Source organism: Pieris napi, chromosome 7 (assembly GCF_905475465.1).
Source record: "Pieris napi chromosome 7, ilPieNapi1.2, whole genome shotgun sequence".
NCBI classification, from domain to species: domain Eukaryota; kingdom Metazoa; phylum Arthropoda; class Insecta; order Lepidoptera; family Pieridae; genus Pieris; species Pieris napi.
The window spans coordinates 9,527,572-9,540,359 of NC_062240.1; the positions used below are offsets into that span (position 1 = coordinate 9,527,572).

Sequence of the window (12,788 nt, forward strand, 5' to 3'; positions counted from 1 at the left end):
TTTGATTCATCTGAAATTTCTTTTGATGTTGAACTCCAAACTGAATTCGATCGTATCAATGGTAAAAACTTTACATAGACACTCCGAGGGTTTAGCCAGACGTAGGCACTGTCCTCAACTGTTACATTGCATTCATTCGTTACATAACAATTAACATTTCATTATTTCGCTTATATTCTACTAGCTGACCTGGCTAACTTCGTTCCGCCCTACAACCTTATAATATCGTTGTTACTTTAATTTAACTTATTTTAGGATTTCATTAATGTAAAGTATTACATTAATACAACTCTTTTGCAAATACAGAAATGTTTTATTGCTTGCCATTGCGAAAGAAGAATGGCAGTTTTACACATTAGGCATCTTCTCTCTAGCGTCAATATGGCAATACTGCATGTTAAGCACTTTCTGATATCCAACATCTTTTGATCAGGATCAAAGCATGGTTATGCATCTCCTCATTCACCTCAAGATCGGAATTTCTTGAACTGACACGAATTCGACGTAAAATGATGCGTAGTTTTGTCAACAGATGGCACCATATGGTTTTGCATTCGTAAAATTAATTAATTTATTTATTGTTATTCGATAACTTATCCGATATTTTATTGCTTATTCTGCTATTCAGGACGGAAAAAATCCAACAAATCAAAAACCATGGCAATCGGTCCAGCCGTTCTCGAGTTATAAGTGTTGTAACAAACACGACTTTCTTTTATATATATAGATTGTTGTACGCGAGTGGTTAATATAGAGTAAAACAAAAATCCTCTATTAATTAAAGCACCCCGATGACCCAGGAACGGTACATTATAATATACAAAATCAAATGGCTTTATAATACAAATCAAATGAAAACATTGCTCTTAGAATTTCCCATATTGTTTTCGCTAAGCAGTCACTTCCTCAATTCAGTGGTCAACGGTAGGGTCATAATCGTAGTGTCAGTCATGGCAGGGGGTCCACACGAGCGTTGGAGTAATCAGGTCGAGTATTTGTTATCGTGTCTGGGATATGCTGTAGGTATTGGTAATTTGTGGCGATTTCCATATTTATGCTATCGTAATGGAGGGGGTAAGTAACAATCTTCTATCAGTATCTCCTCAGATATTCATTGAAACGATGTCAAGGGTAATTTTGATCAAAAGTAAATAGTAATAATATAACTTGACGTCGTTATTTGGATTTGTCTTAATGTAAGGATGTTGTTTTGATGTAGGGATTCTTATGTATGTTATCTTATACATTGTTGAGAGTTCATTGTTATTTTTTGATTATTCCATAACTTTTTTCAGGGGCATTCTTAATTCCATATCTTTTGACATTATCAATATGTGCGATTCCTCTAGTCTATTTGGAGACCACGTTGGGCCAGTTCGCAAGTGCAGGATGTATTTCTGTTTTCAACATTACTCCATTGTTCAAAGGTAAGTCAAATGTAAACACCTAAACTACGATTTAACCCTTTTTAATTAAAGAAAATGCAAAGATGCAAGTATGAATAAAATTCTGTCTCGTTACAAGAACAGCAACATTTTAAAATTAGAATATTTAACAAAATCTACTCATATATATACCAGTTTAAAATCCCCTGTTTGGAAATTCGCCCCAAATTATGCTAACTTATTTCCAGTCTTCCTGTATTTACGATTTGTCAACAGGGGCCGGATACACGATGGTCGTTTTAAACGTAATAGCCGTTATATACTTCGCGGTGTTAATGGCATACCCGATACTGTACATATATCACTCCTTCAGCTCGCCACTACCTTGGCAAGAGTGTGGGAATTCGTGGAACACGGATAGATGTGCCGAGGTAATAAATAACAGAATTTGCAGTATATATTATGAATCGTGGTCGGATATAGATAGAGATTTAGTTCTAAATCCTTTCTTTCTATTTAGGATATTAATATAATCGTATAGTCAGAAAAAACAGCGTGGCAGTTATTGTAACAAAACAATTCTTATTTGCTACGCGTCATTTTATTTCACAATTTATTTATTAATATTAAGTATTAACCATCTTTCCTATAGAAACAGATGCAGAAATGTGTTTGGACCGTGTCCGATTTGCTCAGTTACAGGACTTATATGATATGATTGCAGCTCCTTACAAACATTGTGTAAAACAAAAACTTGGCGATTAAAAAGAGTGGCGGAGAGTTCATTCCCAGTTCTCCTCTTCCGTTCTACGCCCTTGAATGGGAACTGGTAGTAAATGTAAAATTAGAAGAATTTATTTTTTTGACGTTTATAAGTGTACATTGTGTTACCTACGATATATGAATAAATGATTTTGATTTAACCATCTAAAAAAGACTATTCCGCGAGCGCCTAATTAGAAATTCTGTTAACCTAGCCTTACTTTAGATCTGAATTGCTTTGCGTTATCACCTTCCTTTGAAGCCGTTTCTCCTCTATTAGGTAGTTCATTGGTTTTTAACTCAGGGCCCTATACAAATACTAATTTTTAATTATTATAACATTGGTTTGGATTGCATAGAAAGCAGATTATCTGATTTCAATTTGGTATCTGCAATTTTTTTTTATGTGTTTATAAATTCATGTGATAACGTATTGTATTTGTTTCAGATAAATAGTAATTCTAGTTTGTTACTTAATGGAACTGCTAAGACACCGGAAGATGAATTCTTTCAGTAAGTTAATTTTGACAATATTTAGCTAAATTCCACAAGTTCGTGTACAAAAATCAAACTTTTCCTAAGAACTATTCGATTCCTCACCCAACACCTTACGTAAACCTGTATGATAATATATATATTTCTTATTTTTGTGGTTTACCATGGCTTAACCCTGTGTTTTCATATTTCAAACTTCAGGTAGAAACAACTTCTAAACCAGGTAACTTCCCCTATGATTTCTGTATTATAACCAGACTGACAGTCAGTCTCGACTCGGAATTTTACCCTAATACCGTTAAATATAACGCAGAGATTGATTAACAGATAAAAATCTGTTGCATTGTTAATTTAAGGCATAAACTAAAACCCAGTCCAAATGGTCCAAGATCCCAGGGCCGCCAGACGTCACGTATTTTCTGACGGATGAAATGTGGACGATTGGGTAGTGTTAGTATGTACTATGATCGTATGCCTACCTGCTAGCTTGGTCAAACGGCCAATTTCCAGGTATCAGGTAATCAAGGTACACAAAAACATTACTTACTTCACGTAAATTCTCATGGCTGATTTTTATATATGTTTTCCAGTGTATAGTTAAAAATAAATTGTCAATACTCCCAGACACTTTCCGTCGGCCATATTGCTTAACAGACGCTTTAAGGGTCTCAAAATAATTAGTCAACTTCACGTAAATTCTGACGCTCCATTTTTATATATGTTCATCCGACAACTATTTTAAAAGCTTTGACAAGAAGACAGACCGATCCAAGGGGCCAATCATCCCCTAAACTAAATTTTAATATCTCTATGAGTGGGAGAGCATTATCTACGCGCATGAGACTGAGTGAGACCGACTGCGCTGTTAAAGCCATGAAAATTACTTGAAAAATTATTATTATTCAAAAAGGGCAAGCAAAAGCCGTTTAATATTTTGAAGAAAAATGAAGAGTACCAACAAGCATTTCACCGTTTTGGTACGTTGGATTTTGTTGGTGATGTAGATGAAGAAGAACGTGTATTCAACATAATAATAATAATAATAAAAATTTATCTGTGATGTTTACAACGTTCCTGGAATAATTGATGTAGATGCTGCCAGACTACAGTTGTTTATCATTTACATACACGGTATCTGATATAAATGAAGAATTCAATCGAAAGAATTTAAGAAACTTCGATGCCAGTAACTTACCACCTTGTAAAAGTGAGCTTTGGCAACAGTTTCGACGGGCTAGCTTTGGAACAATGCAAGTATGAAGATGATAAATATTTTCAACCCCGAAAACAATGGCTGGACACTACAAAATGGTAAATATGATTTTCATTGGTTCGATGGAGATCAATTACCGGGTTTTGTCAGTGAGTCGCTGGAAGAACAATCAGGTAAATTATTTTCGTTTCTCATATTATTTGTATCTTTTTAGTTTTTTCAGACCTTCATTGTTTAACTTGTTTTTTACAGAGGAAGAAAATAAGGATAATGCTGATGATGACGATCACGATTTAGATATTCAATTTCAAGATTGATATTTGATGATGATGATAATGAAGATTAAAAGCCACTGTTAAGAAATATTGAAGAATTAATATTTTTCCACTTTGATTCCAAATCTCCAATAAATAATTAATTAAAAAAATTGCTGCTATTTAAATATAAGTGGTATTTTTAAAAAATATTTTTTAGTTCTAATTAATAAATTGAAAAAAAAAATGTCGGCTAACTTTAGTATTATTTATTATGTGTCAATTTTTTTCTTATTTTTGTTGATATAATTTACTTGTCAACAAAAATTCTAAAAATTATAAAATATCTGTTCAAGTAATTTTCATGGCTTTAACAGCGCAGTCGGTCTCACTCAGTCTCATGCGCGTAGATAATGCTCTCCCACTCATAGAGATATTAAAATTTAGTTTAGGGGATGATTGGCCCCTTGGATCGGTCTGTCTTCTTGTCAAAGCTTTTAAAATAGTTGTCGGATGAACATATATAAAAATGGAGCGTCAGAATTTACGTGAAGTTGACTAATTATTTTGAGACCCTTAAAGCGTCTGTTAAGCAATATGGCCGACGGAAAGTGTCTGGGAGTATTGACAATTTATTTTTAACTATACACTCGAAAACATATATAAAAATCAGCCATGAGAATTTACGTGAAGTAAGTAATGTTTTTGTGTACCTTGATTACCTGATACCTGGAAATTGGCCGTTTGACCAAGCTAGCAGGTAGGCATACGATCATAGTACATACTAACACTACCCAATCGTCCACATTTCATCCGTCAGAAAATACGTGACGTCTGGCGGCCCTGGGATCTTGCTCTAAAATGTACATTGGCAAATTCTAAATTCAAATAGTTTAAACACCAAAAAGTTTTTATTCTTTTCAGCATACGACTTCTACAAATGTCTCCAAATATCACCCAAATTGGTGGAATCGTGTGGCCAGTGTTTTGGTGCAATTTAATCGCCTGGATACTAGTTTACCTTAGCATTAGTAACGGCGTGAAAAGTGTTGGAAAGGTAGGCATGTGTTGTGTGAGCAAAATGTTTACAGTTGCTAATAGTCTTAAACTTCATCAAAGATATATTAAAAACATATTATTATTAGCCTTCTTTCGTCTCCTTCGTTTTGATAAGCGCGAACTTTGTTTTTAAGTACCTACGGACAAATAGTACAAACAATATTTACGTAGGTACCTACATGTATGTGTGACTAAGGTAACGCTTTGACTAAACGCCAAAAAAGTCATTAAAATACTTACATCTTTAATAAATTCTATAATTTATATCTATTAATGATTTAGACTAGGTATCATTAATAAAAATCATACAAAAATTTGTTAATAGCAATTTTTTTTAGCCAATTAAGATTTACTAATTTTAGTTACCTTATATATTCCAATAAGTCTTTAAAGCCATAAATATATAATAGGAATCGACAATATAGGTTTTTTTATTAGCTTTTTCGAACAAAGACATATTTTGTCTGTTGACGACACTCAATTCAATATGTTTTTTTCATTACAGATTGTTTATATAACGGTTTCGTTTCCATATATCGTCCTACTTGCTTTATTAGTGCGGGGAACAACATTGCCAGGGGCTTGGCAGGGTATATTATATTACGTATTGCCAGATTGGAGCCAATTATGTAAATCGAAGGTAATTAATTTTTGATGTATTTTACTTGAAATAAAAACATTGTCGTACAAAAGAATGATTTTCGTTATTTTATTTTTTCTCGTTCTTGTGTCATTTTGCAAATCTGATTTGGGTCGTAAGACTGTTACGAAAAATTTTTACTAATCAATTAGTGCGATATTCAAGTAACAATACGTCGATAGAATATGCACTAAACCAATGATTAGAGTATAGTTTATACATATGTATTTGTATGTTTATCGCTCTAAGGGTCTCGATATTTCAAATAATATCTCATAAAATTCTTTAAGACCCTTATTATGCGCGTGCTCGCATGTGTCTATATAGAGAACTCACATTGCGTATAAAATTGTGACCTAGCTTGGATTCCCAGTGAAATAATTATTATTTCACTAAGTTTAAAGGCAATCAATGCATTGGAAAATCTTTGTGGTTTTAGGTATGGGTTGATGCTGCTACCCAAGTTTTCTTCTCAGTGGGGCCGGGATGGGGTGGACTAGTTAGCATGGCTAGTTTCAACAGATTTAATTACGACAATTTACGGTAATTAGTAATAAAATATTTATGTTGAAACTTGACTATACTACATAATTTCTTAATACAACATAATTTTCTTAGTAATAATAATTATTTATTTATTTTCCTTATTTCCTATTTTTACAGTAACTTGATACTAATACAATAGAAAACTAAAGTAAATCATAACATAAACATAACAAGTAAAAACTTGAAACCTAAACCATTTTATAACTAATTATAAATAATGCAATTCTTGTGAATTCAGCCAGTGTGCAACTAAATATATCCGTCTCACAAGCAATAGTGTTTAGGGTGCGCAAAACACTTAAATTATGAATGTCCTATAAAAGTTTCGGCACTTTTTACTATTAAAAAATGATATAATATGAAAAATCTAAATTCTCCGTCTCGTAGCAATACAATTCGTTTTTTTGTGAACCTTTACGACTGCCGTTGACATTTGTTTTAATTTCAAGAATAATTTCATATATTTCAGGTCCTCAATAATTATACCGGTGGTGTGTTGTGGTACCAGCATTCTGGCTGGCTTTGTGGTATTCTCCGTTCTAGGTTTCGCTGCCGAGCGAGCTGGTGTGCCAATAGGAGAAGTAGCTACAGCTGGTCCAGGGTTAGCTTTCGTGACGTATCCAGCAGCAGTCGCAATGATGCCAGCACCTAACTTCTGGGCTATCATATTCTTTATAATGCTGTTCTCTTTGGGAATCGATTCCATGGTAAGTTCTTTGTCTACGTTTTTCCTTATTTTTATAACACTTCGTATCATTTCTATCAAGTAACGATATGTATAACCTGGAACTCTTGAAATTATGAATACTCTCAAATAATCTTTTCCTTTCTTTTTAGATCCTAAGAGATAAATATAATTTACTTTAAAAAGTTTTTGTGTCCCGGCATTGACTTCCCCCATTATTTTATTGTAGCGACACCTTCAATCTTCAATTCACATATAGACAAAGTCTTTTATATATTTGTTTACCTATTAAAATTTACGATTATAAAAGGTGTTAATGTATATAAAAAGTATTGAAGAATGTTTCAAACGGCATATTCTTTGATGAACACCAAGAAGTTGCATTCCACAAAACGATTAAATATATTAAATTTTAAGCGAGTGTCAATCATCCTTGCGTGCGTTCACGCTTTGCAAATCGTTTCATGAATCACGCTCGAATATTTGTACCGATAAAAGCATATATCATGACTTGAACAGTATTACTCATTCAATATGAAACTGAAAGTCATGTCAGCATATGTAAAATAAAAGCTTGCAGTATTAAATATAATATACTTGAATATGTATTAATCTTTATTTATAGTATAGATACATAATCAAATATAGTTTACAATATTGTGGTGGAAACAAACTGTAGTTTTTCTGGCCACCAGATTTAGAACACATTTAAAAGTTGTATTCTAAATCCAATGATAATACATAAAATTATAACCATACGATACATTATTACTAAACCCTTCAAATGTCGAACTACGTCGTTTGTTAATACAGTTAATTTTTACAGTCCGAAAATCATATGCTTAAAAATTTTGTTGTATCATTCAGGCAATATGCATTCATTTTTCAGTTCGTCACCATAGAAGCGGTGATTTCTGGTATTCTAGATGAGTTTCCCCAGCTAAGAACAAAGAAAAGGATAATAACATTTGTCACGTGTGTTTGTTTGTTCTGTTTATCCATCATTTGTACTACGAGGGTAAGTTTCATTTCATTAGTGAAATAAGGACACAAAGCAACTTCAATGCCTCATCTAATTCTATTCGACTATTATCAACGCAAATTTTTACTTTTTTTTTATTTGTGTCAATTAATATTACAACAAATAGTTTTTTTATTTGATTTTAGCTTAATGTAGCTGTTTTGCAACATCTCCAGTAGCTGATTCATATATCTTTTTATATAACACTCCAACGAATTGCCGCCATAATGGCTAATCACTACATAGTATAAAACAAAGTCGCCTTTTCTGTCCCTATATCCCTATGTATGCTTAAATCTTCAAAACTACGCAACGGATTTTGATGCGTTTTTTTTAATAGATAGAGTGATTAGATAGAAGATTGAAGAGGAAGGTTTATATGTATAATAACATCCATTAAATAGTGGAGATATACTGATCTTTTTGAGGTTTCTAATGTAATGTCGTAAATAAATATTTTTTTTCCGCTTACATTGCAAACGCAGGCTGAACACTACGAGATTTATCAAAAAAATGTTCTAAGTATTGTACATATTGAAAAGGTCTACAGAAAACTCCGCAATGGTATATGTCTATCTCTCATGGATATCCCACAATAATTTTTTTTGTCATTTACTTTTTACGACAAATAATGGCGATAAATAATTTTCGAAGCGATTTTAACCAATACAGTATTAATCCTTATCCTATTAAATACCTTAAATACATTGTTGATTTAATATAGATCTATATGGCCCTTTACAGCAGATCATTTAAATGAATATTTTCGAAGATATTACAAATTTAAAAATTGCGTGACGCAGCGCCTCGGAGGCCGCGGTTCTCCCTATACTATATAGCACTTTGAATTTAGTATCAGCATTGCATCCTTGCGAAGCCGGGGCGGGTCGCTAGTATACAATAATTTGCTTCGTAGCCGAATCTATGAATTTTAGAATATTCTTAATTATCAGCTAATACAACATATACATTATATATACCATTCTACCACTAATAAAGTATGGAATATTATTAAGAAAATTCATTTATTTGATAATAAAACAATTTTTTACCGGATTGAAGTTATGTATTTAAAATTATGAAAAATATTTGTAAATACATAACTTCAATCCGGTAAAAAATTGTTTTATTATCAGACGTGTGAAAGTTATGTCAATAAAAGACAATATCAAAATTCATTTAGTACGATCACTTTATTAACTGGAGTAATGCAGTGAGCTTTGTGCTACAAAAGTTTTTGGGGTTAACAAACCAATAATAACAAGTTCTATAAACTATAATAAACCTTGAGACTAGGCTTATCTTGAAATTGGAAAAATGCCAACCAAGCTGTTCTTAAGCAAAGGACATACGTAGATTTTTTACATTCATTTGATTTTTAAACATTTTTTTAGTATACATAAAGCAGTTATTTAAAATATAATTCACATAAATTTAATAATATCAGAAAACTGTTTATCATGCCGGAAACGCATCCATAGATCTTTGAATACAGTGGGTCCAATATCCATGGCCTGCTGTAGTCTTTATCGGATGTCACTTATGTTCCCTGACAAAAAATATTATATATTATAGGTAAACGCAAACAATACGAGGAAATCTCATTGAAACCTGTAAAATCCTCACTGGCCACTATATTGTGCCAGGAATTGAAAAGCTCTTTATTTTAAGTGAAAATACACATGTGATGTAGTAGTAGAAGTAGGTAGTTCTTTAAAACTGACGACCAGAAATTTCCTAAAGAACTTTCTCCCAAACTGAGTAGTGGCCGACTGGAATAGGCTTCCGGAAAGTGTAATTGGTGTACCATATTTGACCTCTTTATGAAATAGGTTGGATAGTTTCTCCAAATACGCGCGCTTATTAAGCTGCTAGTGTGTTTATATAGATAATAATAATAATGTTCAATGTAATTTGTCTCAGAAGCTATCGTTAAAGTACTTTTGGCACAAACTTTGTTTTATCAAGAATTCAAATACGGTACCTTATCGAAGAACCTTGAAAATATAGAAATTGCTCTAAAATATTAACCTAACTTAACATAACCTCAAATAATTATCAAACTAAGTGTATTTATTTACCTAAAGTTCTTTTGTCTATTTCTGTCAAACTGTGTGTCTCCTGTCGAAACGAGGCAGGTTGTAGATAAAACAATGAGACTAGACATTAGTTGAAACAGTGCAACTAGAACGATTTAGTTTTTATGAACGTGGGGCTTAATGTATTGGATTTTGTATTTAATATATATAAGTACTGTATTGTACATACTGTACAGGAATTGTATTTTTAGTATTTCGTAAAAAAATATAACCTTTTAACAAATCGTTCTAGTAGTTCTAGAAATAAATGGTACAGCTTCGTATATTTTTATGCATTTAAAGTGCCGTTTAATACGTATGACTCGTACCAATAATATAGGGAAACATTCTAGAATTATACCCAGTTTCCTTTTTCCCAGGGTGGATTGCATATCGTTGATCTCCTAGACGCCCATGTAGCCATTGTAAGTGTGCCTTTGGTGTGTTTCTTGGAACTAATAGCGGCTGCCTACTTGTATGGACCTAAAAACACGGCCGCAGATATGGAATTCATGACGGGACGACCTTTGAAAAAAATATGGATGGTTTTATGGCGATATGTTGTACCGACGATTTTATTGGTAAGTCATTCAGTGTTTGGTTTTTAAATATTTCTTTACGTATTTTGAATCATATGGTACGGTTTTATACAAACGAGACTTCGCTACGTACAACAAATGCGTATTAGATTTTCACATACGGAAGAGAATAGAATCGAATTCGCATCTTTTTTTAACCTCAGCGTCGACCGTCGTCCTTAACTTCTCATAGGTACACGTGAGGATCTGTAGTTGATTAAAAGAAATATTTCAAAACACATGTTTCTGTGTCTCATTCTCATCTCCGTTTCAAAATCAAAACTATTTACAAGATTGTAAATTGTCCCGGTGTACTTCGTATAATCTACATATATTCGTGTCGTAACTTAATACAATTTGTTCAAAACAGACCAATGAGATCGGACCTCGCAATACAGCTATAAAACACAAATTTCCAACAACAGTTTTTATTGCAAAATTCAATTGTCATTTTTTACATTTTTCTTTACTTATTTTTATGTTATCCAGTTTAAACCTTCTCTCAAGTTCCACAAATATTTCAAGATCACAATTAGCCAAATCGGTCCAGCCATTCTCGAGTTTTAGTAAGACAAACGAACAGCAATTCTAAAACCAAATTAATTTATTTAGAAACCGTTATGTGCTAACGAAAATAAATCTTTCTTTATAGATAATGATTGCATACTCTCTAAGCCAGGCATCAGGTATAGCAGGATGGTTCGTCGCTCTGATCGCTGTAGTCTTCGTTCCAATACACGCAGTCCGACTTCTGTTTAAAACTAAGGGATCCTTTAAACAGGTATAAGGTTTTTTAATACAAGTATATTTCTTTGCTATTGTATTTTTTTTGGTTTATTGAAAGATTCGATTGACGTATTATTTTCATTATACTTTGTGTGTGTTTGTATATATCCAATGCAAAATTTTTGATTCGAAAATATTTCAGAGACTTCGGTCATGTTGTCAACCGAATAATTTGTGGGGTCCTGCGGAGCCGGATATCCGGATTTGTTGGGAGGCTGCAAAACGTCAGACATTCCCTCTAGAAGCCACATCTAATTGTGTACAAAGAAAAAATTAAATTGTATAAAAAATGTTTCCCTAATTTATGACAGCAAACTCTAACTAATAAGAAATTTACATTTTAATTCTAGCCATGTTAAGGGCAATTTACATACATTTCTAATAAAAAAACTTTAAATTTTGTATATTATTTGGACGTAATGGACCGGATATAGCGGAGCGGTATTCTCCTGTGGATCATATAAACTATGTGTGGTTTTGGAACCACAAATCATTATATGTTTAGGAAATAAAAAAAGTAAATAATTTCATAAAGAAGGTATTTAATTATCCCAAGGGAACTACTGAATAAGACTTGTTCTGTTCTCATAAGAACCTATTCTTTAAGTTAACAAAGTTGGTATAGATACTTTTCTATTAATACTATTTTGTATTGTTGTTTAAAATACAATTGCGTTGTTTGAAGAAGGTTTTGTTGTATATTTTTTAAACTTTATTTGCCTTTAATAAAATAATTCAAAATGTGTGTATTTTTTATAAGTGTAAGCCATCTTTATATATATATACACAAAGACACTCATCAGTGAATCGAAATATAAGAAACTATTGGCCATACAACCCTATATGGATCAGGATGCAAAGCCGGCCTTGATATTTGAGTAGCTCACGCATTAGATAAATGTATTTCTCATACTTTTGACATGGAAAATGCGTTAACTTTGAGGCTTCTAGCATCAATTGCTATTTCCAAAGTCAATATTGTCGGAGTATTATTATATCAACTTTTTGTCGCGAGCCTCTTATATCTCAGGCTAAGGCATACTAACGATACATATTCACATCGTGTTTTTATAAACGATCAAGAGGCTAGTCTGATGTTAAGTGACACCGCCGCCCATGGACACATAACATTGCCAGTAGGCATCATCTCGTCGTCCGTCGTTCTACAACTGAGCGTTATTTAAAGCAGTTTTTGTCGCGCACCACTACTATGTGGAACCAGCTACCCACTGAAGAACTTAGTCCTTGAAAAATAGCGTATCCATTGTTTAAACGCCGGAAATGCA

General features: G+C 32.7%; 1 protein-coding gene across 2 annotated transcripts; it reads left to right on the forward strand.

Moving 5' to 3' along the window:
- Positions 1 to 861: 861 nt before the first annotated feature.
- On the forward strand, positions 862 to 12,137 carry LOC125051353 (sodium- and chloride-dependent glycine transporter 2-like). 2 transcript variants are annotated; one of them, XM_047651605.1, is made up of 12 exons: positions 862 to 1,074; positions 1,296 to 1,427; positions 1,662 to 1,816; positions 2,596 to 2,660; positions 5,034 to 5,166; positions 5,674 to 5,808; positions 6,248 to 6,351; positions 6,824 to 7,061; positions 7,929 to 8,057; positions 10,519 to 10,719; positions 11,369 to 11,497; positions 11,645 to 12,137. In XM_047651605.1, exons 1-12 carry the CDS (start codon positions 951 to 953, stop codon positions 11,777 to 11,779), a joined length of 1,680 nt encoding a protein of 559 aa, XP_047507561.1. In that variant the 5' UTR covers positions 862 to 950; the 3' UTR covers positions 11,780 to 12,137. The 2 variants fall into 2 exon arrangements, with proteins under 2 accessions (XP_047507561.1, XP_047507562.1); XM_047651606.1 differs by having other exon boundaries at positions 882 to 986.
- Positions 12,138 to 12,788: the final 651 nt, after the last annotated feature.

Bases quoted from the DNA above. Each gene is read 5' to 3' on its own strand.
- LOC125051353 (XM_047651605.1), top strand. From the start codon at position 951: ATGGCAGGGGGTCCACACGAGCGTTGGAGTAATCAGGTCGAGTATTTG. The intron at 2,661-5,033 runs GTAAGTTAATTT...TATTCTTTTCAG, and splicing joins CCGGAAGATGAATTCTTTCA to CATACGACTTCTACAAATGT. The intron at 5,809-6,247 runs GTAATTAATTTT...TTGTGGTTTTAG, and splicing joins GCCAATTATGTAAATCGAAG to GTATGGGTTGATGCTGCTAC.